Source organism: Glycine max, chromosome 1 (assembly GCF_000004515.6).
Source record: "Glycine max cultivar Williams 82 chromosome 1, Glycine_max_v4.0, whole genome shotgun sequence".
Lineage (NCBI taxonomy): Eukaryota > Viridiplantae > Streptophyta > Magnoliopsida > Fabales > Fabaceae > Glycine > Glycine max.
In genome coordinates, this window is record NC_016088.4 from 48,730,131 (window position 1) to 48,755,145 (window position 25,015).

Genomic DNA, 25,015 nt, shown 5'->3' on the forward strand with positions numbered 1-25,015 from the left:
ACATCCTATAGTCCACTTGAGCACTGAAGAAGCTTATTGATGCAAGTTGAAACGATTAATTCTTGCAATAATCTTCCGTGCAAGGAAAGGAAAATACTAATCAAATTGACTTCGTTGAACTGTATATTTGCAATCTACAGTTCAATGCATTCCAATGAAACAAAAATGTTCTAGTGTTGAAAAGAATAAAACAAAGTTCTGTTTTGCTTTTTCCTGTTTGCATGTTTTATGGTATAGTGTGTGTGTGTGTTCATTATTTTTCTTGTAAATTTATCATATTCAGGCTCAACTAGAAGATCGTGAATTCATAGTCAGCTACCGGAGCTACATTTAGAAAACAACAAAACATTGAAGCATTTGAAACATGTCAAAACTTCTGGTGGCTCCTAAATGTTAACAACTTGAATTTGTCATGCAGCATGCATCAAGGTTGAACTACATAGACATACAGAAAAAGACCAAAATTCAATGGACCATCACTCCATCAGCACACCCTCCTATTGGAGTGAAATAGCCTTAGTTCATGGAAATTGGGAAAATATAAACCTACTCAAGCATCTACCATACAACTGCATCATACTTCTACAGTCTGGTTTTGACATCATATCTTAAACTAGAATGCAAAAGTTTCATGTGTTAAAACACGTATGCTTGAAGAATTCAAGCTTTGCCAAATTCTGATTTCTCACAAATGAAATCGAGTGTCAGAATCTCAGGTGAGTACAGATAATATTTACAATGTATTCCTATATTTTTGTCCCAAAACAGTTGTTTATACAAGATATCTAATCATTACTGAGGCATAAGAATGAAGCTCTCAGATATTTCAGCACATATAGTGAAGGAATCGATAAACTTTTTGGTTCAGATTTAACCAAGAAACTTCTGGCTTCGTCATCAGTAACTTCACTGTATAAAGAAACCAAATAACAAATTATTATGCAATAAAGAAGAAAAAACACTTTATATGAATTGAATCACGACAAAAGTCATAATACAAAAATCTGTCTATAGCTTCTGTTTTGGAGATCAAGGTGAGTTCCTTAGAAGCAAGATATTCACAGAAACTATGAAGGTTTTTCTCTTGACAGAAATTACATAGATGTTTAACGAAATCATTGAACTGTTTTGGTTCCTTCACAAACAAAAAATTGTTAATTTAATAAACTACAAAGCAAAGGCAGATAAAACAAAGAAATTTAAAGAGTGATAACAAATGAATTAACAGTTGAACAGGGAAAATCCTAACCGTCTTTTATGTGCAGGAATAAGGGAGATGGTTACCTGCTCAAGGATGCAACCCTTGCAAAGCACAACTAAACATTCCAGTGCTTTAGGATAGTTATCTCCTTTGTGGGAGTCCTCCACCAGGTCAAATATTTTGGTTTTCATTTCATTAATTGCTTTCACGACCTAATCTGGACTATCTCTGCGTGAAATCAAAGCTTCAAAATCTTGAACTGGAGTCAGATCCCCAATTGTCTCGACTTTAACAGATGATTTTCCGACAAGATTGGCTGGTTGAGCAGTAATTTTCCTTTAACCTCTTCATCATTTGAAGAAGATCTCTTTCCTCCCAATAAATGCCTTGACTTTTTCTACAGCGAGATATTTTGAATGTAAATCACAATTGTTGTTTGTACTTTGTAACAAAAAGGAGCAAGCAAAGCATACACTCTTGCCAAGGGATTTCCCTTTAACTCCAAAGACCTACGAAATGAGTCTATTACAGATTTGATTGGCAAAAGCAGGTCAGCATCAGGCTCTGTAACTTTCTTGAGTGTGTCATCAAGAGGAGGTACTGCCACATCTGGATCCTTCGATTTCAGCTCAAGATAACAATAAAAACGCTGAAGATTGAAGAAATATCTGATAACTTTATCTTAAGATTACCTTATTTGGGGAGTTAGAGGATAGTTTATTAGAGATCAATGCTAATATTTTCAGTGGGGTAAATAACCTGATATCTTTTAAAATATACTAGGTAGCAAGGATTAAGCATACCTCTCCACATCTTAACTCTAGCCAACAAGACATGCTAAATGCAGATTCAAACCTCAAGTCATGATCATAACTCAAGTTAAACAATCCCAAGTCAAAAATGAAACTTCAAATCCTTCTGAGAGGAAAAAACAGAATAAAAAAGAAAAATGGAAATATTAGTGAATAAAGGCAGAAATGAGAACATAAACAAGATACATGAGTGGATAGAATAAGTACCTCTAAAACTGGATTTGGTGTAAGGTCGGGTAGCAAAACTTCCTCTTGCCCATGTGGTGCAAGATCAAGCGTTTTTATTAAGTTAGCTGCAGCCTCTAGCTGTTGTCCATTTGGCTGCCACGATGCTGGGAAATTAGTGAAGGAAGCGAATTGAAACTCTCACACGTCCTCAGCAAAAGGAAGTACATTTATGTAAAATGAATCATGCTGCACAGCAAAATCAGAGAACCAAGAAATAAATAAAAATGAAGAGGCAAAATTGAAGCCAGAACAGATAAACCAATATAAAATACAAGAAACAGACAGAAAAAACCTACAATATTTTCTCTATTGGATAAATTGGGTGTCAAGACCCCCAATGACAACATTCGCTTGTCCCCGTCTCCAAACACAACGTAATATTGCCACCTTATTCATTTCCTTCATAGCCCTTGCTACAGCAGAAACTGCAAGCCTCTTGTATTTCCAGGTTCAGGTAGGAAAACATACACATCTTTCATGTAATGGTGTCTTTTGTGAACATTTCATTTTCAGACAGGGAGAAAAGAAAAATAAAGAGTCAGGAAATCTCCATTAATAAATTCGAATCAAACATATTCTTTTAAAGCATATACAGTCCTACCTAAATACATTAGAAGAATCAGTAAATCCCAAAAGCTTCTGAACTCTAGTACTCATAATATATTTTGACTTTGTGTTTAGCAAATTTATCATTTGGAGGAGCCTTATCAGAATATTTCTTCCGAGAAGGAAATTTCTCTTCAGCTGTTTTCTTGTAAACCATTACCTGATTATCAATAACATTTTCATGAAAACAAAATGCTTTTTTTTTTACTTAGAATGTATCATTTAAAAGACAAATTGAATAAATAAATAACCCACTTGCATGGAGCACCTACTTGATAGACTGAGAAGAAAGAAAAATAAAGACACGGTAAATAATTAATCTTCAACTCCAAAACAAATTATATTCATTATTCTAACATAAGATTAAAAGAAATGTGATGTTAAATATTAAGATGCAGATGCAAGAGAAAACATTGGCTATGCCCCTCCACGGTCTCCTTGCCTCAAAATCTTTTAACTTTAATAAGTGATAAATTGTCCATGGAGTCATGGTACATGGACAACTCAAAATTGGAGCATTTGATATTTGATAATCATTTACAGTAGAAAAAAACATTTGTAAGATGGCATAACAACGTTAAATATCAAACTAATACCACAATGAAAAAGAAAAACATGTGAAATGATATGATTTATCAACTGTGATGGGTTCATCAGATAAATGAATATAAATGGCATTTAAAAAGTTCATTCATCATGTGCTGGAAATTAAATTTATTTATATACATAGATCTCACCTTAATGCTCAGTTTTGGACTGAATTCAAGATTCCCTCTGAAAACTGTAACTGGAGTTATATTTCTTTTTCTAAGAGCACCAAACAAAGAAATTGGATTCTCCACATACGACAGTCTTGTTGATGTTTCTTTTGAAAAAATATTTAATAAGCGATCATTCTCATCCATTATTCCCTTGTTTGCATCTTGACTAAGCTTTCCTCTCAGAATTATACTTTCCATTTTCATAACATGGGCAGTCATTTGGTTGGCAATGGTGGTAACTTGCTCTTCCATTGTTCCTTCATCAGATTCTTTTATTAGACATTGTGCATTTGTAATAAGACAGAGACGTTTCTTTCCCTTGTTTGTTACTCCAATTTTTTTTATTAACATATCCTTGCCAACAATGACACAGCATCAAGAACTAACATCAAAGTCAAGGTACGCAGAAAAGGATAAAAGTGAGCTGATGAGGTAAAATCAATGGCAGTAGGAAAGGATCAACTTCCTATTGGAAATTTAAATAATTAATCTTATAAAGTTTTGCTACTGATTACATCACCTGATTTTAATAAGACAAACATAATGATTTTCAGGAAAATCTAAATATAAAAATCATGCAAAAAAAAATATTGTTGACAAAAATTAAGTAAAACAAAGAGTTGCTCTTTAAGAAAGCAAGCAAATTGTACAACAGAAACAGAGGTTTTGTTTATGTAAAGAACTAGAGATATATAGCAAATGATTAGAAAAGCAAAATAAAAAAAATGAAAGATATATGGCATTAAGTAATACAGTGTAACCAGAAATGCAAATCTCCGGCATCTTGTATAGTCTAAAAGTAAAGAACTAGCAAAAGAATATACTTTTTGCCAGAAGCAAGCATGAATATTTTGATGCAGCGGAAAACTCAAAATCATATAATATTTTGACAAGATATTAAAAAAATACCATTAACAAGTAAAAAGTAGCATTATGTAAAACCAAGAAAGTTTTATTGTATTAAAACCAAGAACTTTATGGATACAATCACCGTCAGTTGTTCCTCGAGGCAGTTGTTACTAAAGCCTCCAAAATATCTCCATCCACAACTTTAGTATCTTTCAAAACCACCACATGTTGATACCCACCCACTTCCGTAGTAAGTTCATTATTAGTATCTGAAAAAATGTCAACACAAAAACAGGTGAGGAAGGCCCTTGATCAAATTCCATCACAGTAAAAGACAGAATTTAAAGAAAATAAATAGCAAAGTACAAGCAGGATTCTTCCAGTGACACATAGAAGCATGATTGCATGGATAGTTAGTAACAGTAACAACAGGAAATCAAAAGGTAAAAACTCAGTTTAGTCAACAGGGCAAAGATCTATGAAGCATGAACATCTTTCTTGTTCGAAGTATCACTGTGTCGGATATGTTTTTGAGACCGACACATCCCACATTTATCCAACACTTCTTATTAGGTGTTTGATTTCAAAAATACTTTTTGTTAGCTTGAATACTTAAATTGTCACCTTTATATAACTAATACACTTGAAAAATCATAGAAGATTAGTTTAAAAAGATGAATATAACATCAATTTAAATATTTTATCATATGTTTCTCATATTTCATTTAACTAGAATCTCTTTGTTTGTGTGTTATGTGGTGTCCTTGTGTCCTATATTTTAGACATTAACCGTGTTGAAGTGTCCGTGTCATGTCAGAATCCGTGCTTCATCGGCAAAAATTCTATTTAGAATGTGAATGAAACACAGCAGAAGCAAAAGAAAATCAATGAAGATCCGATAATTTCTTAGGTCTTGCTCCCCATTTCTGCATTACAGATAGCTACCATTTTCAGTGCATGGAAAACTTGGAAATTACATGACAACAAAATCAGTAATGAAACCAATAAAAACCAAGTCAACATGATCCATTGCATAGTAAAGACTAAAATGAGTGAGTACCTTCAGTTTCAAATAAGACTATTCCCACTTCATCATATTTGCTATAGATCAGCTGCACATAAAACAAAACAAAAACAAAAGGATCATGTTATTGAAGCTATCAACCAGCAAAACCAAACACACAAGATTGACATAAGAAAAACCAAAAAAAAAAAAAAAATGAAACTTTGAATAGAAAAGAGTGTGGGAATGATTACTACCTTTTCCTGTACTAGCATGGAGCAGACTTTCTCAATTTCAGGAAGAACAGAATGCATGGATGGGCCCACATCAAGCAGCAAAAGCAAGGCATTTTTTTTTCCAATAATTTAATTGTGGCACCAAAAGACAAACACAAATTTACGCATTCAGAAGTAACGAAATTTACAATAATAAAAAGAAACTAAAACTGTTCCTAACATGATTCTATAGCGAAAGACCAAATTTTGAGAACGAGTCAGCAACATAATTAAAAAGAAAGATGGTAACATTCTAAATGGTGTTTCCCGGGAAAATGAGTAAAGTTGAAGCAAAACCCTAAACCTAGATAGCTGAAGCTGGGGTCAAAAGAAAAAATGGATGCTTCAAATGAAGAGCACGCTTTTCTTTCATGGACGGTGATATATCGGTGCATTTTTATTTTTATTTTTCAGTTGCAAAGGAACTTTGGAGCGAAATAAAGTTTGTAAAAGCATCGAAACCTTTCCTTTCTGTGGAACTGAATTTGTGAATCATTAGATTAATTACGAAATTCAAACACTGCATTTTAAACTAAAATCTAAACATCACTTAAAACATCCACTTTGTCCTCGTATAAAAGAAATTATCATAAGCCAAAACATACTAAGGATAAATCCTAGGCCCGAAGAAAACATCGTAATAACATTCTTTTTACTTTATTTCATCTCTATTTTTGTCTTCTAGTAGTATTTCCCCCCCTCCTTATTTCACTCCTAATCAAAACAAAATAGAGAAAAAATGAAACTCGGATGTATATGCGAATAGACATAATTTTCTAAATACATACTAATTAAAATTAAAAAATGTAAGCATTATTATTTTTACCAATTTGACAAAAACCTTTTCGTACAGAGATAAGCATTTGTGGATATTTTTAGTATCCAAAATTGTCCATTTTCTAAAAAAATCGAAATATATATTTATTTTCTAAATATCCAAATCCATAAAAAGGAGAAAGAAAAAACAAAAAAAAAATGTTGCGGAAACGAAGCGTCCCACCACCCACCTTCTTTTTATATTCATCATTACATGATTCACATCTCATTCCATATTTTCGGGTCACATTCTCAAATTATTATAACTAATTTCGTCATGTGAAGATACGTTCATAAGTTCCTTAATTTTCTTGAACCTTTATTTTCAGCTCCCAACAATAATGGCTTCAATGGCATCTTCAAGCTCCTTCTGCAACCTCAAGTTTATCACCAAACCCAACAACAATGGTAGAACCAATGCTTCTTCTCTTCCCCGTATTGTATTCTGTCAGAAGCACAACGATGACACCCCCACCGACCAAATCAACCGAAGGTTCTTACTTCTTCACACTCACACTCTCTCACTCCTTCTTTCTATTGATTATTTATAACTATTCATACCCATCTTCTGAAATCTCTTTACATTTCAATTCTTTTTGTGTATTGAAGAGAACTCATATTGAGAAGCAGTGAAATAGCGACCATTGGTGCCATCTTCAACTTCGGGTACCCCTCCTCTGTTTTTCCTCGGTTTTTTTCTTTTTTGGAAAATTTAGTTTTTTCATTTTATTTTGAATGTAAATTGTATTCAAGATTTGATTTTGTTGGTGGGTTTGGAGACCCTTTTGGATTTTAGTTTCAGTTTTGTATTGTATTGGAAATGGGTGGTGGTTAAAAAAGAGAAAATTGAGTTTGGGTTTTGTGTTTTGGTGGTGCAGTGGGAAAAAACCTGATTATCTTGGAGTGCAGAAAAACCCACCAGCATTAGCTCTGTGTCCGGCAACTAAGAACTGCGTGTCAACCTCTGAGAATATCAGTGATCGCACACATTATGCTCCTCCATGGTTAAAGTTCCCCTCTTTTTCTTATTTTAATTTTCACCTTCGATTTATGGGATTATATGAATTAAATGCAATTTTTTTTACTTGTCTGTTTGGATAAACAACTTAGTTAAGTATTCATCATGTAAGTGCTTATGTATAAGTTGTTTCTATAATAAATAAAAATGAGGAGGGAAAGTTATTCCAAAAATCACTTTAAAAGAGGTACTCACTTTATTTTAATTATTGATTTTTTTAAAATTTAATGATTAAGATTAATTATTTATTATAATTATTAGATTCTAAAAAAATAAATAATAAGGATAATAAATAACTCTAAAAAAATTATTCTTAGAGCAAGTTGATGTTTTCCTAAAAAAAATATATAAATTGTTTATATAAGTCGTAAGCTTTTCGGAAATTATTCTTGAAATCTTATTGAAATAATCTGAAAACAACTTTTTTTTACATGATTTGAAAACAACTTATAGACATATCATAATCACATATCATTAAGTTATTTTATTAAGTCATTTTCATAATTTATTTCAAACACTTACATAAATACTTATAAGAGAAAATAAAATAAAATTAATTTCTTTATAAGCTATAAAATTAGTTAATGTATAAGTCAATAGGTAGAAGCTCTCTCGTATTAACTCTTCAAAAGTTTATTTTTTAACTTATATATAAGCTAAATTTAACTTAAAAGAGAAACTTATTTCATTTTTTCTCTTCCTTTCTTTTCTAGTAAATGTTTTTATAAAAGTTTACCCAAACAGAACTTTACACAAGTACTTATAAGATAAGTCTAATTAAGCTTTTTCAAACATGCTCAAAGTTAAAGTGTTTCCATAATGTTTTTTTGGGCCTTAATTTTCGTCAAGTAACTTGTGATGTCAAAATTGCGTGTTGAGGAGGGTCTGGTCAACTAGATTTAGGAGATAATTAAGCAGTCAGGGTTTATTTATTTATTGGATTTAATCCAAAAGGAACCTATGACATATTTGTGAGAATCACGTTGCAATAGATAATGGTGCACTTGGAACAATTTATCACGTTTTAAACCACGTGAAAGTAGTGCAACCGATATTGGACTATTGACTGTTGAACATTGTTGACTTGACATAAGAAATGAACTATTGGTCACACACGCATTGGCCGGTGAAAGTAGTGCAATCTTTACTTTTTCTTTTTTTGAAATTTTTTTTTTCACTACCTTTGGTCCTTGTATTGAGCATGGTCCCACCAAAATCCAAACTTTATTATTGGACATAGATGAATCATGATGTCACTTTGTTTTAATATTTTCATTCTTTTTCAGGAACTATAATCCTGAAGGTAGGAAAAAACCTGTGAGCAGGGAAGAAGCAATGGAGGAACTTATAGACGTGGTAATAAATGCAACTGAACTGAAATCTTGAGTTATCACTGGATTGAAATTTTCTTTTCCTTCCCTCATTTTATCAACATTGATTATAATTTATAAAATTTATGAAAGGAGTGATAGTGAATATACACTTTGTAACACTATTTCTAATACACTTTCTATTATCGGTTAAAATTTATTGAAAACAGTGTTGTTAAATGGCGGCCATGGCGGCGCCATGGCGGAGTTGCGTAACGGTTTTCTGAAAAAACGCCACCGAATAACGGTGGCGTGGCGGATTAAAGATGGCGGCGCCATGGCGGCCGCCATAGCCATGGCGGCCATGGCGGATGTGGCGGGGAGGCGGAAAATGGCAGAATTTTTTTTTTTGTCCGCGGTAGGAGTTGGGCTGACCCGATCCAACCCTACCCGAAAACTTAATGAAAACCATGACCCCCCCTACCTTTCAGAACGCTGCTGCAACCCTCGAAGCTTCAACATAGCGCGACCTCGGAACCAGCCACGACCCCTGCAACCAGCCTCGGAACCAGCCGCGCTTGACCCGCTGCACACAGCAGCCAGCAGCGACGACCCATGGCGTGAACGGCGGCGACGAGCACGGCGTGAACAACGGCGACGCGAACGGAGAAGACGACCCAGAACCGCGACCTCGACTTATACGGGTGGGTGGGCCAAAGCCTTTTTTTTGTTTTTGCTGCTTGACACCCCTTTTTTATGTCTGCAGCTTTTTTTCCGTTTTTCTATTTGACACCCCCTTTTACTTTCGACAGTCCCATTTTTAATTTTTTTTTCTATTTGACACCACAATTTTTTTTTCTGTTCAGTCCTCTTTTAAATGGCTGAACCATCATCCTCTTTAATGAGTTTATTTGGTGTTGGTACTTGATTATTGTATGAACTCATGAAACTTTTTTAGTTTATTTGAATGCAATCCTTTGTTTTTTTCAATTTCAATGAGTTTATATATATGTTTTTTTTTTTTTTTGGTCCGCCATGACTTCCGCCATTTTCCGCTACGCCATCCGCCATATTTTTATGGCGGATTTTTTACTTTCCGCCATGAACCGCCATCCGCCATTAACAACATTGATTGAAAATTATGAAGTCATGAGAGGAGCTCATTGAATAAAGAGTGAGAACTTACATGATTTTGTAATTTCTAATAATTTTTTACTATTAATAAAGAGTGTATTTAAATGGGTATGTTTTTGAACATTTTTCTAATTTCTAATCGATTTGTAATAATAGCTGGTTATTTGCACTTTCCCAATCATTGAAGTAAAGTTAAACCAGTTCCGGATAATTTTACAGATAGAATCAACAACACCAGACAAATTTTCACCACGGATAGTTGAAAGGAAAGAAGACTATATTCGTGTGGAGTACCAAAGCTCAATCTTGGGGGTAAGTGTAACTTACATCTAAGGAAACTCATCATGAAGAAAAATTATCCTTTTATACATTTTAGATGATATCAAGATTCAAGAACCATCTTTAATTTCCTTCTCCCTTTTTTCTGTCATGTGCTAACAGTTTGTGGATGATGTTGAGTTCTGGTTTCCTCCGGGTAAGGGTTCTACTGTGGAGTATCGTTCTGCATCTCGGTTGGGAAACTTTGATTTTGATGTGAACAGAAAAAGAATAAAGGTATGATTCCATAATTCATATGTGCTTTCTCTATAGTTAGATAAAGAAATTCTTGGTTCCAGGGTAAAACTCCCCTTTCCTTCATGTCATGTGAAGCATTTTTTACTCAAGTAGATCCACTAAATTTGAGTCTCAAATGTTTTAACTTTATTCTAAATGTTTTAACTTTATTTGAGTCTCAAATGTTTTAACTGAAGGTAAATTTGGTTAACTATGATCAGAAATACATTAACAAGAGTTGAAGAATATTTTTTATGTACAATAAAGAGAGTATTTGCTCGAGAGAATGTAAATCCTTTTCTAAATATTTTTGTGATGAAAAATAATGGTTGCTGGCAGGCACTGAGACAAGAGTTGGAGAAGAAAGGATGGGCATCTCAAGACACCATATGATGAAAAAACTTAGGCAGAATTCACATCAGCATCTAAGAAAATATTGTTTCATATACATTGTAACCTTGTATACTTTTGTATTAGATACAAAATCTCACAAGATCATTGAAAGCAAACTCTTCATGATTATTGGAATTGTAGAAATGATTGAGAACAGTACTTCAAACTCTCGGGGGAAGGAATGAAATGAAGATGTTACCCATATCTTTTTGAACTTCATTAATTGGTCCACTTATTTACTCTTTCGCTGAGTTCAATCTAACAATGTAGCATTCTTGTTTCAAGAATTTTATGTTGTGTTGTTTTTCAAATGCATTTGCCATGATTCACCTTCGGTGCATATAGCATTTGGAATCTGATTATAATAGGAGCATTGCGGAGACCAAAAACAGGGTGCATTTTGACTTTGGTAACTCTGGTTCTCAATTCACTTCCATACGTTGTTCAGAAATTGTTCAATCTTATAATTTAGAAACTGTCTAGTTATAATGTGAACAGACTAGTACTTGTTCAAATCCATTTCACTGGAATTACCATGCTTAATTTCGCTTCATGTGAAAAACCCACCACGTCATTTTTTAAAATTCTAGAAGCATTTCATACATTCTCAATCCAAGTCTGGTATCTCCAACAATAAATTTCTGTGTAAAGCATTTTAGGATGGCAATTTGAAGCCTAACTCCCTGCGAAAGCATCCACAGTAAGTTACAAGTTTATCCTACAGTCAAATGGTAATTTATGTATGTAATGTAACACAAACTTACTGTGTATATATCTATCTCAGTTGCTGATGCAAAAACAGTTTTGACCAGATCCACTGCTTCTGTTTCAGAGAGTGGAGTAACAGCATCATGAAACTAAATAAAAAAACTAGTTTAAAAACAATTATCTTGGGATGACCCCAATGATTTGCAGGTCAACCCAAAAATATGCATTTTTTTGTAATTTAAAAAATACACATTTAAAATTACACATTTCACTGTAACTAACATGTTAACTGTAGGGTTATATAGACCTGAAAAAAAATACAAAGTTGTTTAAATGTGATTCTGTGAGTTCTCTCATTTTAATTATGTTCTTAAGTGAACTATGTAGACCTTGCCAATTATCTTCGTTCTAATCACCAAACTGCCATTCGAGCCATCATTGGATATTGCTCAATGCTCTGTTCTACTCGTTTAAACAGGTCTTAATTTCTTAAGCACAAATTCATATTCATTTAAATTTACAGGTCAGCCCATGGGCCATGGGAGAAAGCTTGGCTGAGAAGTGTAACACACTCCTAATATTATTAATATTATTGGTTAAAATTGATTAAAAACTATAAAATCAGGATAAGCTTCTGAAATTGATTAAAAACTATAAAACTGATTAAAAAGGTAACTAGCATAATTTTGAAATAAGGATGAATAATTAAAAATTCAACATGAAAACATAACTGATAATGTTACATAATACTCTATCTTTACATATATATATAACTCAATCTGTTAAAAAAAAAACATAGTATATATAACTCAATGACCCAAAGTAAACTTAACTGAATCATTTTAAAGAACAAAAGAAACTAGGAATCAAATAGTAATTCATGCGAGAGGTTTACACAATCATCTAGTAATCCTCAACGTACTATGATCCTAAGTAAAAGCAAAATTATAAGAGAACTTTAAAAGGTAATGGGCTGTCTGTTAGGCCATGATTCTATCTTCTCAAAATACTTGGGAGGAACAACACCAACAAAACCTTCAGTCAAGATCACCTTGTTGTAAAAAATTTAAAGCTTCATACCTTCGGAAAAAATATATAGAAGTAGCAATCAACAGTCTTATTTGTTGTAGATTTTACTTTTTATCGACAAACAACAAAAAAAATCAAAACTGGTACACGTTTAGTTCAGAACATGTTTGGCTTATTATCATATCATACCTTCTAATGCTTTTCTAACATCTAGAAAGATCAGAACATTGGCATCCTGCCTCATACCTGGAAAAACAAAAAGATGTAGATGAGTAACTGGTACACAAGAGGCCAGTCAAACTACTAGAATTTACTGCATCTAAGGGAATTACTGAAAAATACTAAAGATCATGCTACACATAAGTACTTGATAAGACGAGACCGTCTTCTTCAAAGAATTCAGTAAAATGGTTCATGCAAGAACTTTAATATTCTAAACAAATTTCATAGGACACAGTAATGCCCATGTCAGCCAAAAAAAGGAGACTTCCAATTCCAAGGTTTCCACCCTCCAACAGATAGGTTGTGAAGGAGTAAAGAGATCCTAATAGATCCAAGCTGTGATCATTAATGGTACCTCTGATAGATAGTGTATTGCTAAATTGAAACAACTATCTATAATATGATTAATCACTTGCAAAGAAATTATTAGTCACTAATAAAGCACTAACGTATGCAGGTATTTTTGCTTCTGAGTTACTAACTGACTTAGCTAAACCATATTTGAATCTCTTTCATGAAATAAGTTTAAAATTCCTATTATTCTGGATTTTGGGAAAAAAACACACAAGTTAAAGGGTAAGAGGCAAAACTAGAAATTTGTCAATTGGATTCCATGTTTGGTACCAATCTACATTATCAATCATAATAGACATCTTTATTGTCATTCCTTCTGTATTTTAAAGCTGAGAACCATACTACCATCCTTAATATTCCTGAAGGAAAATTAACTTGCCTAACCAAAATAAAACAAAGATATCTAAATTTGAATTTCAATGTGTAAATAGGATCCGTTTTAAATAGTATATCACATTACCACTAATTACTTCTCCATCTGTTGGTAAACCACAAGAGAAATGAACATGCAATCTCTTCATACACTTCAGACCAGATCCTAGAATTGATGCCAAGTTCTTTCTGTAGGTTCCATGCACACAAACTGCATATAGTGGGAAAACCAAGCATATGAAACAAATAAAATAGCAATACAGAAAAAATTAAAATTTATTGAATGACGTGAAAAGACAGATATGGTGCTCTTCAGTTATTAGAATTGTGTTAATAAAAATTACAATATGCACTTCAGTAACCATAAATATGGCAACATATACCCCAATTAAAAGATAATTTTAAATTATAAATATGTACATAACATTCAGAAGTGAGTGCATTGCTATGTACAGTGTTCACCAAGACTCTAGTATATCATAACATATCCAAATCTCCAATAACTACGCACCTGGAAATTCTTCAGCTGAAAGGATTGGTTTCAATAAGCTTTCAGTTTCAACAGCCTGTAGACAAAAGGTCAATAATTGTAGTGTAAGGGCAGATGAACAAAATTAACTGTTAAACATAACATAAATGACAACATTAATCTAATATTTAACTGTTAATATCAGTAGCTGACTCTCTTGAGTCTGGCATAGTGTACATGTCTCTTCTAAAGGCATTATTGGGAGGAGTGAAGTTTGAGTTATGGGTTCCAGAATTCTGCAGTACATGTGCTCCACACATAACATTCACATCCTCTTTTTCAGCATTGGTTTGGAGGTGATGGTGCAGAAGACACTGCAATAATCACTAGACTTTGGCTTCTTTAATTTTTTGTTCTTGCTGGCTGCAAGGTAAAAAGCTTCCCAGTTCCCACCTCCACCTAAATATACAAGAGGACATGCATAAGTCATCTAAGAGTGCCTTTAGGTCAGCATATGCTAACCTTGCTTTGGATATTGATTTTACAAAATTGATTTTGACTATAATTAGATTTGAAATGGAGAGGTTTATATTGAGATTCTCAAATTTATAGTAACGCATGAACTTTTTCTTCCTTTTAGTCAAACATGCTTTAAAGAGCAAACTTGATTTCAATCTGTAATAACGGAGCATTACAATTTTGTTGTGAAATCACATTTATAAAAATAAATGCACGTCCAAGGAACATGCAATAAGTGATCCTTCATGTGAGGAAAGAATTATGCCCAAACTTTGCCTAATTTATATCAGAATTTACAAAAGTAAATCTCCTAATCAGTTGTCATGTTAAGCAAGCTAGCGTCTCATCAATTCTCAATCCGGTTTTATTTGGCAGTTACAATTTTGTTGTGAAATCACATTTATAAAAATAAATGCACGTCCAAGGAACATGCAATAAGTGATCCTTCATGTGAGGAAAGAATTATGCCCAAACTTTGCCTAATTTATATCAGAATTTACAAAAGTAAATCTCCTAATCAGTTGTCATGTTAAGCAAGCTAGCTTCTCATCAATTCTCAATCCGGTTTTATTTGGCAGTATACTTCTGAAGAAATTTGTGTGGTTCATTGTTCAAGCACACAAGTACACATGAAATTATGCATAATATAATTGAGCATAGACTAAGTGAGAAGAGAGGGAGGTTTCTCCTACTCAGTTTCTTTTTTTTGTTTTGTTTAACCAAAGTTATGTGAGGCTTCTTATTTGCATCCAACTAATCTTCTCTATCAAGTCGGTTCACTTTGGGATAAAGTAATACCTCCTTTTTAGAATTAATTAATCAATGTATCTATATATATGCCAATTAAGCTCCTCCTTTTTTTACTCCAAAAACATATGCATTATAAAAACAATTGTTGTAATAAATAAGCAACAAAAATGAGGGTTGATGTCTGCTGATATTGGTGTTTTGGAGGAACAACAAAGGGCACCAAACTGGGCGCTGCTCTGCTAAGACAACAATTGAATCCATCGCCTGATTCGGAACACCTGTAACGGAACCCTAGGCAGACTCAGGACACTCCCTTCATGCTGACCCGTGTCCCTCCAGAACATCAACACCCTCCCACGGTGACACCTTCCACACATTTTATTACTCCCACTTGGGTTACAGGCACGAGTCACCATGCCCAGCACTACTGTGCCTCTTCCCATCTCATTATAAACACTCGACATATATTTCATACAAACGATGTGGGACTTGCATGCGCTTGCCCTTCGTTTTTTCCTTTACAATTGTCTCCCTTGTTTAACCATGCAAAACAACACGTGAAGAAAGTGCAATTCACAAAAATAAAACAGGCCCTATCTCTTTAATCAACACATCTTAATAATTAGTCTGCCATCTTACTATTTGCACCCAATAAATATCAACTGCATAAGTGGGAGTCATCAATTATCTATCTTTAGCCTAGTTGGATTGATAGGTGTGTTTGGATTGCCATTTCAAGCTTTCAAAACAGACATTTACACTTTTCAAAGGAGGACACAGAGAAGAGTGTTGTGTCATTGAGCTTAATGTATTTCATATTGGGATAAATTATTTTCCAAATACATACACTCTAGGAGTGCGATTAAACATTCAAGTTTTTTAATCACTGGTATCTTGAAACGTTAATAGGATGTGGGTGTTTTTGTGGGTGCAATTTAGTAAATGTTATATCGAAAGTGAGAGAAATTCAAGACTTGAAAACGTCGTTAAATCGCATCACGGCCTTCATTGGAACCCACGATAGGATCAAACATATAGGATGAGTCTGGGGAAACTCAAATATACCTTCATTGTTTTTATTTTATTTCACTTAATAATAGGATGTTGATAGCTGGATAATTATTGTCCATCCATTAAGACTACAAATTTTTTTTTTCTCTTTGGGAGATAACACAATGAATGTAACAGAACATCAGAATTATTTGCTGAGTGTGACACAAATATTGGATCGTTATCACTGATTACCTTTAAAGATCCTCTCAAACTCCAATTTTCTAATAGGTAAGGTAAAACCCGTTAACACTTTCTGGGTCTTTGTTCATAACTTCGTGAGCACATTCACCTTTCTAGTAACAGTTCTTGCATTTTGATCAATATCTCACACAAATTGATGTTCTCTTACAAAGTGATGTTATCCTTGTTACATTCTCAAATTCATCAATAGAACTAATTTAAAAAGCATAGGATTTGGTTTAGAAAAATTTGTCAAAATTAAAACCACAGGAGTTTTGAACCTAACAAATGAGGTGAGACTGTTCCATAAGCCTATTTGCCCATATATTTTTACTATAAACAAATTCCTGTTTAATTCATTTTTTCACATTCCTTTTACTCCTCCAAAGGATTATTCTTCAAAAAATAATAGATATAAAAACATATATTACAGAAACCTTTTTGTAAAGCTTATCAAAGCACATCCTCTTTTTTATATTTTTGAATGTCATCAAAGCACATCCTTAAACTGTAGTAACAACTAACAAACCTCAACATACCAAATAGAAGAAAACATAACAAACTTAAAAGGCAAATTCTTCCACAAATTCAGTCATAAATAAATATGCAAACAAGTTTTCATTACATCCGAATTAGCCTACTCATAATTCTGCAGAATGCAGCATCTACCTAATCAGCCGATAAATATATCAGATACTCTAACTAGCTGCAACTTACAACACTGAAACTAAATCCTATGGTAATAAACATCAGACACGTTTGAAACAATCTTTAGATAAGAGAGAGAACACTGTAAACATTAATAAAACAGCTGAGTCATGAATGTTGTCAGCAAGAGTTCTTGAGGATCGAGAGTGAGCGTCGAACATCAACTTAACTATCAGGCAAAGATATGTTAATATCAGTGGCTGACTTTCTTGAGTCTGGCATAGAGTGCATGTTGACCCAGTTGTCTCTTCTAAAGGCATTGGGAGGAGTGAGGTTAGAGTTAAGGGTTCCAGAATTTTGCAGTACATGTGCTCCACCCATAACATTCACATCCTCTTTTTCGGCATTGGTTGGAGGTGGTGGTGTAGGAGACACTGCAATGGTTGGAGTAACAGTTGCTACTCCATAATCGCTAGACTTTGACTTCTTTATTTTCTGTTCTTGCTGGCTGCTTGGTAAAAAGCTTCCCACCACCACCTAAACATAAAAGAGGACCATGCATAAGTGCCTTTAGGTGAGCATTTCCTAACTTTATTTTGGATATTGATTTTACAAAATTGATTTTGATTAAAATCAGACTTGGAGTGAAGTGATTTATATTGAGAAACTTCTATCTCAAAAGTATAGTAAGCAAACTTGATTTTGATTTTTAATAACCGAAGATGACGTATGTTGTAAAATCACATTTATAACATGCTCGGGGAACATGCAATAAGTGATCCTTTATTTGAGGAAGAATTATTATACCTTAACTTAGCCTAATTTATAGCAGAATCTACAATAAAGTCTACCGACCACTTGTCATGACATGCAAGCTGGCTGTCTTCAATTCTCAATCCCATTTTGTTTGACAATATACTTTGGGAATATTATATGGTTCAGTTATCAAGCATATAAGTACACATGCACTTATCCATTATTTTGAGCATATACTAAATGAGAAGAGAAGGAGATCACTTACCTGCACAGGGCTGGCAGCTACAAGAAGACCAGCAACTCCGCCACCTACAACACGGCCATCAGGGCTAGCCAACGAGACCGACATTCCACCAGTCCTGCTTCTTGTTCCTTGGTTATCAGTAGGCATGAATGATCCAGACAAGGAAAGTATCTCAAAACGGCCCTACAAAAGAAATGTTTTCAGAAAAATGAAACTTAAGGTAATATAGGTATAGGCTTATAGCACCATCATGAACAAGTCAATAATCAAAAAACAAAACTACAATTCCCAACTCAACGATGAACTTAAGCAAATTATCATCAAGTACCAGCAAAGAAAAAATCAAAACCACATTTCTATGGCAGTCATTTCCATACATAAAGTAAAACCTAAACCATGCAGTCTTCTTAATATGAAAAATAATTTGATAAATATAAATATAAGCTCATTTAATTCTCTTACAGTTTCTTAGAATTTGGGCTTAATGCCTAACTCAACCCCCTACAATACATGAGATACATGAACATATTTATTTGCTAATTCCAAGCTTTAAGCTACGCTTTAAGCTTGTTGCAAATAAACATTTATTTTTTATCTAAATAAGAGATAAATAGAAAATAGAATGTCACGTGGAGGTGAAAAGACACCAGACAAGAACTTTGCAAGGAGATCCGTCCATGGTAAAATGAAGAAAGCTATGAATAGTAAAAGCTGACAATGGTAGTAGTAAGAAGACAATCTACCAGCAGAATTTAGACAAACAAAACAAAAAGAAAACCCCAAATAAGCCAGGCAGCAGCAGCAGCTTTCTGGATCTGGTTTGAAAGAAAATGTCACTAGAAAGACACCATTAAATGTTTTGGCAAGGCAAATGGTAGTGGTGAGACCTTAAAGGCTTAAACAGAATAGCTTGAGTATGACGGGGAAATCCATTCACGGGCTTTTGGCAGCTGGTAGATTGGCTCAGCATGAGCCTTTCTGTGGTAATTCTTGGCTGGAGAGGTCACTGGAAAACTTTCAGCCAAGGCAGAGGACCACTGGCAATGGCCAGAGAAGCATTTCAGGTCGCTGGAAGGAGGAATTGACAGCAGAAATTGAAAACTGTGGCTGAAACATGATGTCAAGTTAGAAAAAATCCCCAGAGATTGTCACCAGAAGGTTGTGGTATTCTCCGGAAATTGCAGGTCACTAGAATGATTCTGGTAGATCAAAGGCAGTAATAATAAAAAAGAAGGATGATAGTAAGTAGTAACTAATAAGAACACTTGACTACTTAGAATTGGAGCATGTAAAACAAAAAAACAGTTCCATATTTTCAGAACATGGCAGTGGAATTGTGATGGGACACATCAAAGATTCACTGGCAATGTGCCTTCTTTGTCTGTTTATTACTACTACTCTAAATCTTCCCTATATGATTTTTCATTATTATTATTTCTCACGAATTATTGATCATAAGATATAACCTTCTCCTGAACTGCTATTGATAACAGATAGCATAATCACTGACACTATTGACTACAAATATTAGTAAAATTGCACCATATCATTGAATTCAACTTTCTCACAGCCACAATTAATTTACTAAATAGTAAGTATTTGCAGAACTCAGGACAACATTACTAGTAATTCAATTTGTGTCTTGACCATAAATAATAAATATTAGCAATATAATTATTTTTGTAATCCCCAAAACTTGTATTCATATTCCTAATTTAATGTCATGAGCATTAATTACATACAAATACAATATCAAACAGATGCAATATAGCCTAGACAACAAGCATAAACTTGAAAAAGAAAAAAATAAATCACATCAACAATAATGGTTCCATCTTGAATGAGTCATAAAGGTCATTATGAAACACTAAAAAGAATAGGCACAAGGAAGAGTGCAAGTTTCATTTATATATGCTTAATTGCTTATTTAGCTAAGTCTACAAGTTTAAGGCAAGCAAAATAAAACAGAAAAGGTGTTTTGGTCTGACAGAAGTTCCAAATGAATTTATGAGCTTTAAAGTTAAAACAAATTCAGGATTCTTGTGAAAAAATGGATTAAAATGTCATGGTAAAAAAAGGTAAGCTTGCAAAAATGAAATAAAATAAAACAATGGCACAAATTACTGCCGCACCTCATAAGTTAAAGTACCCCCAGAAGAATCAGGCTGACGAAGTGTAACATTTGAAATCACACCATTAGCAGATAAGATACATATAGCTCGTGGTCCTTGTTGAGAAAAGGATATCACCTTCATCGTGATGTCCTACAACAGCCAAAGAATGAAACAAAATAACCTCATTCAACTATCTTTTGGAAAAGGTTTTAGCATCGTAAAATATGAACATTGCTTAGGGAAAGTATAAATGAAGGCTTTTCTCCTTCAAAAGTACAAAACACTAAGCTTTCTCCCATGTATTCAAACTTTTTTGCCATGAACTAGAACCATGTTAACAGTAACACCATAGAAGTCAACATAGAAAGAAATACAATTGTTTGCTCATCAAATTAATATCGCCAAAACCAATGTAACATCCAATCCCATTCATTAGCAACTTTGTTAATTCCCACACCATATAGCATGTTCTCATTCTCTCTAGCAACACCACCCCTTTCTTAACTATTTCCATATTTCAAATTAGATGATATCAAGATTTCTACATATTTATTCATAAACATCTGTGAGTTTGCCAATCCAAAACAACGGCATTAATATGCAAGTCTAGGAATCATAACCAAAGTAGATAGACACAAACCTATGATAACAAAAATGCTAATATAGAACAATTATATGACACCATGTAAAAACAGAAAACTAATGCTTGCCTAACAAATGATTTCTATTTATAACACCTTATACCACACAGAAATTCATAAGGCTTTCAACTATTTTCAATTTATTTTACTGGCAGAACTCCTACTGAATAGATGTCTAGATATCCATACTCCATACCTAGCCAGAAGCAAATGCTTATTTCGTATTCTCATTGGTTTTAAAGGGGGGGTGAGGCGACAAGGGAACAGTATTCCAGGAGTTGACTTGAATTTCCATTTGCAAACTCCACTCATAAAACAAAGAAAAAGTTGCATATACTTGTCATCCTTATAACTACAAATAAATAACAATTAAAAAAACAGATATTTAAGCAGTTTTTTCAGTAGATTTATAATTCCAAATAAAGGGGTAGCAAATGGTTAATGTCTATTTGAAAATTTTAATGTATACCTAGAAACCAGCAAGTGAGCAACACCCTACACACAATGGATAGTTTTAGTCTATAAGACATAACCAGTGGTGTGACAGAAAATCAGGGAGGCACATATCACATAGTAAGGGTCTATTTGTTTCCCATTCTTGAAATCTATTTTCTGTTTTAAAAAGAAAAATACAAAAAAAAAAATGTTTTGATAAGATTAGTTTTTGAAAATTGTTTTAAAAAATAATACTTTTTTAGTTTAAAATAAATAAATCTTCCAAGTTATTTTGGTTTCTTACTTTCAGTTTTCTGTTATCATTTTCCCCACACTATCTCATCATCTTCCCCCACTCCTACTATCTAAAATTAGTTTTCAAAAAAATGTTTTATAATATAGTTTTTTAAAACATAAAAAACAAAAATACAACCAAAAACACCTTACATTCACATCACTACAGGTACTATTTACCCTCAAGGATAAGAATAACAAGAAACACTTGATACAAATTCAAAGCAAAAGGAAACTCATGCAAATTAAATGAAGCTTTTCCCTTGTCCTGTCCCAGGGAAGCATACCTCGCCAGCATTGACAGTGATGATATGCGGCATAAAATTTGTACCATCAGAGCATGCATTCAAGTCACCTACAGAAGTACCAACAATAGATATTACTTAACTGAGTTGACACGTAGAAAGTAAGCAATAATATCTATAAAAGCACCGATATATTTCCCCCTGGATATTTAAATTATCTTAGAAGTAGTAGGAATTTTAAAGAAAAAACACAATATTGGTGACATTTTCTAATCCAATTAGGATTTAGGATAGGGGCCATGCCATTCAGAGATTAAGCAATGCCAATATAAATCCAAGACAAAAGACTCTGCTCCAGAAGACTAGGCATGACCAACCTAAATGATAATAAGGTTAAGCTAAAAAATAAGCTTACCTTTCAAGAAATACCATGTCATTTCAACAGAAGCATTCAATCTCAATGATATTGCATATTTCATCATCCCCCCAAAAAAGTAAAAATGTAACAAATGAAAGTCAAGAGAGGCAGACTCCCTTGCTAACACAAATTTCCTAATCCGTGCATGAAATTAACAAATTTCCCAAGTAATTCATTGTACCTTTCTTTGCAAATTTTCTTGGTACAAAAGGATGGCTTGTAAGCTATTAAAAATAATAAGGAATTTGTCATGAATTTGTGGAAACTAATTCACAAGTTAGACAGGAAGCAAATTCAAAGACCAAGACAAACAAGTAAATTCACAATCAGAAACAGAGAAAAGTCATTTGATAAGCCATATTAATTACCAACAAGAGCAATCAACACTAAAATCATCAAAGAGACAAAAACAAATGCATTACCTAGATAATCCAAACCAACTTTTTTTGATGGCTTATAGTCCATCCCCCGCATTTTCCCCCGCTTCCCGGAGGAAAAGTCATTAGAAGGCGGAGCCGACGACGAAATTGGCATTGGTGACAATGCCATAGTGACTGACCCATCAGGCCCATATTTCCTCGGCCTACCCCGTTTCTTCTTAACTGCTGTTCCATCCAACCCCGCACTCACAGGTGAGACACCAACAGGTGCAGCTGTAGCAGCAGCACCACCACCATCAGGGACATGAACCTGGTTTGGAGCTTCACTCCTTGGCGCCACATGGTAAGCTGATGGAGCTTCTGCACCTATCACTGTAACCCCAGAACTAATACCTTCTCTGGCTTCCATACAAATATTGAATTTCCACTCCAAGGCCTATATTACCAAACCAACACCTACAATCCCATAATAGAATAGAGAACAATTAGAAAGCAAATGGATTACTAGAGCATAATTCATTACAAAAAATTATAGCTTTTAGCAAAAGCATCAATGCCTTCAAACCTTCTACAGCATGTAACAAAAGCACAGTGAAAACCCATCTAAGGATCTCACCGACAAGTAACAAGGTAAACAAAGATGCAAATTTTAGTTTTACACAAGAAGCTGCTTCACTTTATCAGCAGAGATCCATTAGGGACTTTAGCTTTGCAACAATGGAAAAAAAAATTAAAAAGGATTTCATCACTTCGGGTTCAGAGTAAGCAGAGAATCATAACAAGAAATGCAGTTGTTTTCTATCAAAGATAAGTTTTTGGGTTTTTTCTTCATCACAGGAACCAGAAATTTACCTCTTAACAAGAGATGAAAAAGAAAAAAAAAATAATATTAGCCACTAAAAGCAAAATAACGAAAATGAGTAAAATAGTACAATTATAAAAAAAAATTTTAAAAAAAACAATCCCTACTTGACTAAAATAATTGGTGAAATAAAAAAAAATTTATTCATTTGCTTCAAATATTTCTCAGGCTGGAGTTCAGAATAAAGCATAAGCCATACAAAAACATCAAAGGCTTTTCAAAAACATAAAAACAAACAACACCCTTTAGCATAAATCTGCTTCATTCCCAGCATTATCCCAAACTTTAAAAGACAGAAAGCTGAAACAAAGAGGGGGAAATAGTAATAAATACCAAAAATAAATAAAAAATTGAAACAAAATTTCTTATTTATTATTCTCTTATGAAAAGCGTATCAACTTCAGTGTGTGGATATTCTTCAGAATGCAAAGATCATGACCTGTCACTGTGATTCCACACTTGAGCAAGCTTCTTCCAAAGCTGAAAACTTGTATTCAGATTTCTTTTTCAGCTCAACAAGATACTCATTAACTCAACTGAACTCACCCCAGAAAATGAAAACACAAAAACAAAATGAAAGAAAGAAAAAACACAAAGAAGAAGAAGAAGAAGAAGAAGAAGAAGAAGAAAACACTGTATATGTTCTGGAAAATTCAATTCAAAGCAACTTACAAATTTCAGGAGGTGAAAAAAACCCGTTGGCTGGTTGGTTTTTCCAAAGCTGCTTGAATTGAAAGTTGAAAAAGAGAGAAAAATGGAAAGCTCAAAATAAATACTACTACTGTTACAGCAATTAAAAATAAGGGAGAGAAAAACAAGGGTGATAAAGTGTATTTAAATTAAACAATAAATAATATTAAAGGTTTTATTATTATTTGATTTGAATAAATTCCTAAACCCGATAAATACAATTTGGTTAAGAACAATTTGACGTCCGTGATGAGCAATTTAAAAAAAATCAAAAAATAATAATAATAATAATAATAATCATAATGTGTGTGTACATATGTTGAATCCATGGTTAATATGGTAAATTTGTTATAAAGCAATCTAATTTAAGAGGAAATAAAGTGGTGCCTTTTTCTTTTTTTATTCACCAATTAATTAATTTTCCTATTTAAAGCTGCAAAGACAGGGTTGGACGGCCAAACCTTTATGTTGCCGCTGACCTCCTTTTTGTCTTTTTTTCTCAAAATGAAAGATGATGAGATTAATTTATGTCCTTGATGTCACTTTTAATTACCATGTAATGCCACTGAAGTGGAAATCTTTTTCTTCTATACTTTTGCAATTATTTATACTGAAAATTTTGTTAAATACATTGAATGTGTTGGTTTGGTGTTCATTAGGATTGCTTCCAT

The 25,015-nt window shown here is 33.5% G+C and overlaps 2 protein-coding genes and 2 pseudogenes across 7 annotated transcripts; 1 reads left to right on the plus strand and 3 right to left on the minus strand.

The window, feature by feature from the left end:
* Positions 1-634: 634 nt before the first annotated feature.
* On the minus strand, positions 635-5,810 carry LOC121174788 (ATP-dependent DNA helicase 2 subunit KU80-like; annotated as a pseudogene). Its single transcript, XR_005891167.1, has 9 exons — positions 5,718-5,810; positions 5,518-5,569; positions 4,594-4,726; positions 3,585-3,990; positions 2,843-3,007; positions 2,538-2,730; positions 2,221-2,427; positions 1,285-2,119; positions 635-909 (listed from the first exon to the last, which is right to left on the minus strand). The product of XR_005891167.1 is annotated as an ATP-dependent DNA helicase 2 subunit KU80-like (transcript).
* A 909-nt stretch (positions 5,811-6,719) lies between these two features.
* On the plus strand, positions 6,720-11,180 carry LOC102667445 (uncharacterized). Of its 2 annotated transcripts, none has more exons than XM_041015703.1 (7): positions 6,720-7,044; positions 7,161-7,217; positions 7,430-7,555; positions 8,856-8,925; positions 10,233-10,325; positions 10,455-10,568; positions 10,908-11,180. In XM_041015703.1, the coding sequence occupies exons 1-7, from the start codon at positions 6,893-6,895 to the stop codon at positions 10,959-10,961; spliced, it is 666 nt and encodes a 221-aa protein (XP_040871637.1). In that variant the 5' UTR covers positions 6,720-6,892; the 3' UTR covers positions 10,962-11,180. The 2 variants fall into 2 exon arrangements, with proteins under 2 accessions (XP_040871637.1, XP_040871640.1); XM_041015706.1 differs by having other exon boundaries at positions 6,767-7,044; positions 8,856-8,922.
* Positions 11,181-12,627: 1,447 nt separating this feature from the next.
* Positions 12,628-15,827, minus strand: LOC100789260 (tRNA 2'-phosphotransferase 1-like; annotated as a pseudogene).
* Positions 15,828-17,055: 1,228 nt separating this feature from the next.
* LOC100796830 (uncharacterized) lies at positions 17,056-24,503 on the minus strand. 4 transcript variants are annotated; one of them, XM_014777441.2, is made up of 7 exons: positions 24,327-24,471; positions 24,094-24,141; positions 22,835-23,248; positions 22,037-22,104; positions 20,398-20,529; positions 18,287-18,448; positions 17,196-17,802 (listed from the first exon to the last, which is right to left on the minus strand). In XM_014777441.2, exons 3-7 carry the CDS (start codon positions 23,199-23,201, stop codon positions 17,491-17,493), a joined length of 1,041 nt encoding a protein of 346 aa, XP_014632927.1. In that variant the 5' UTR covers positions 23,202-23,248; positions 24,094-24,141; positions 24,327-24,471; the 3' UTR covers positions 17,196-17,490. The 4 variants fall into 4 exon arrangements, with proteins under 4 accessions (NP_001241091.1, XP_014632927.1, XP_006572871.1 ...); XM_006572808.4 differs by having other exon boundaries at positions 24,094-24,190; positions 24,327-24,454; NM_001254162.3 differs by lacking the exon at positions 24,094-24,141 and having other exon boundaries at positions 17,056-17,802; positions 24,327-24,503.
* Positions 24,504-25,015: the final 512 nt, after the last annotated feature.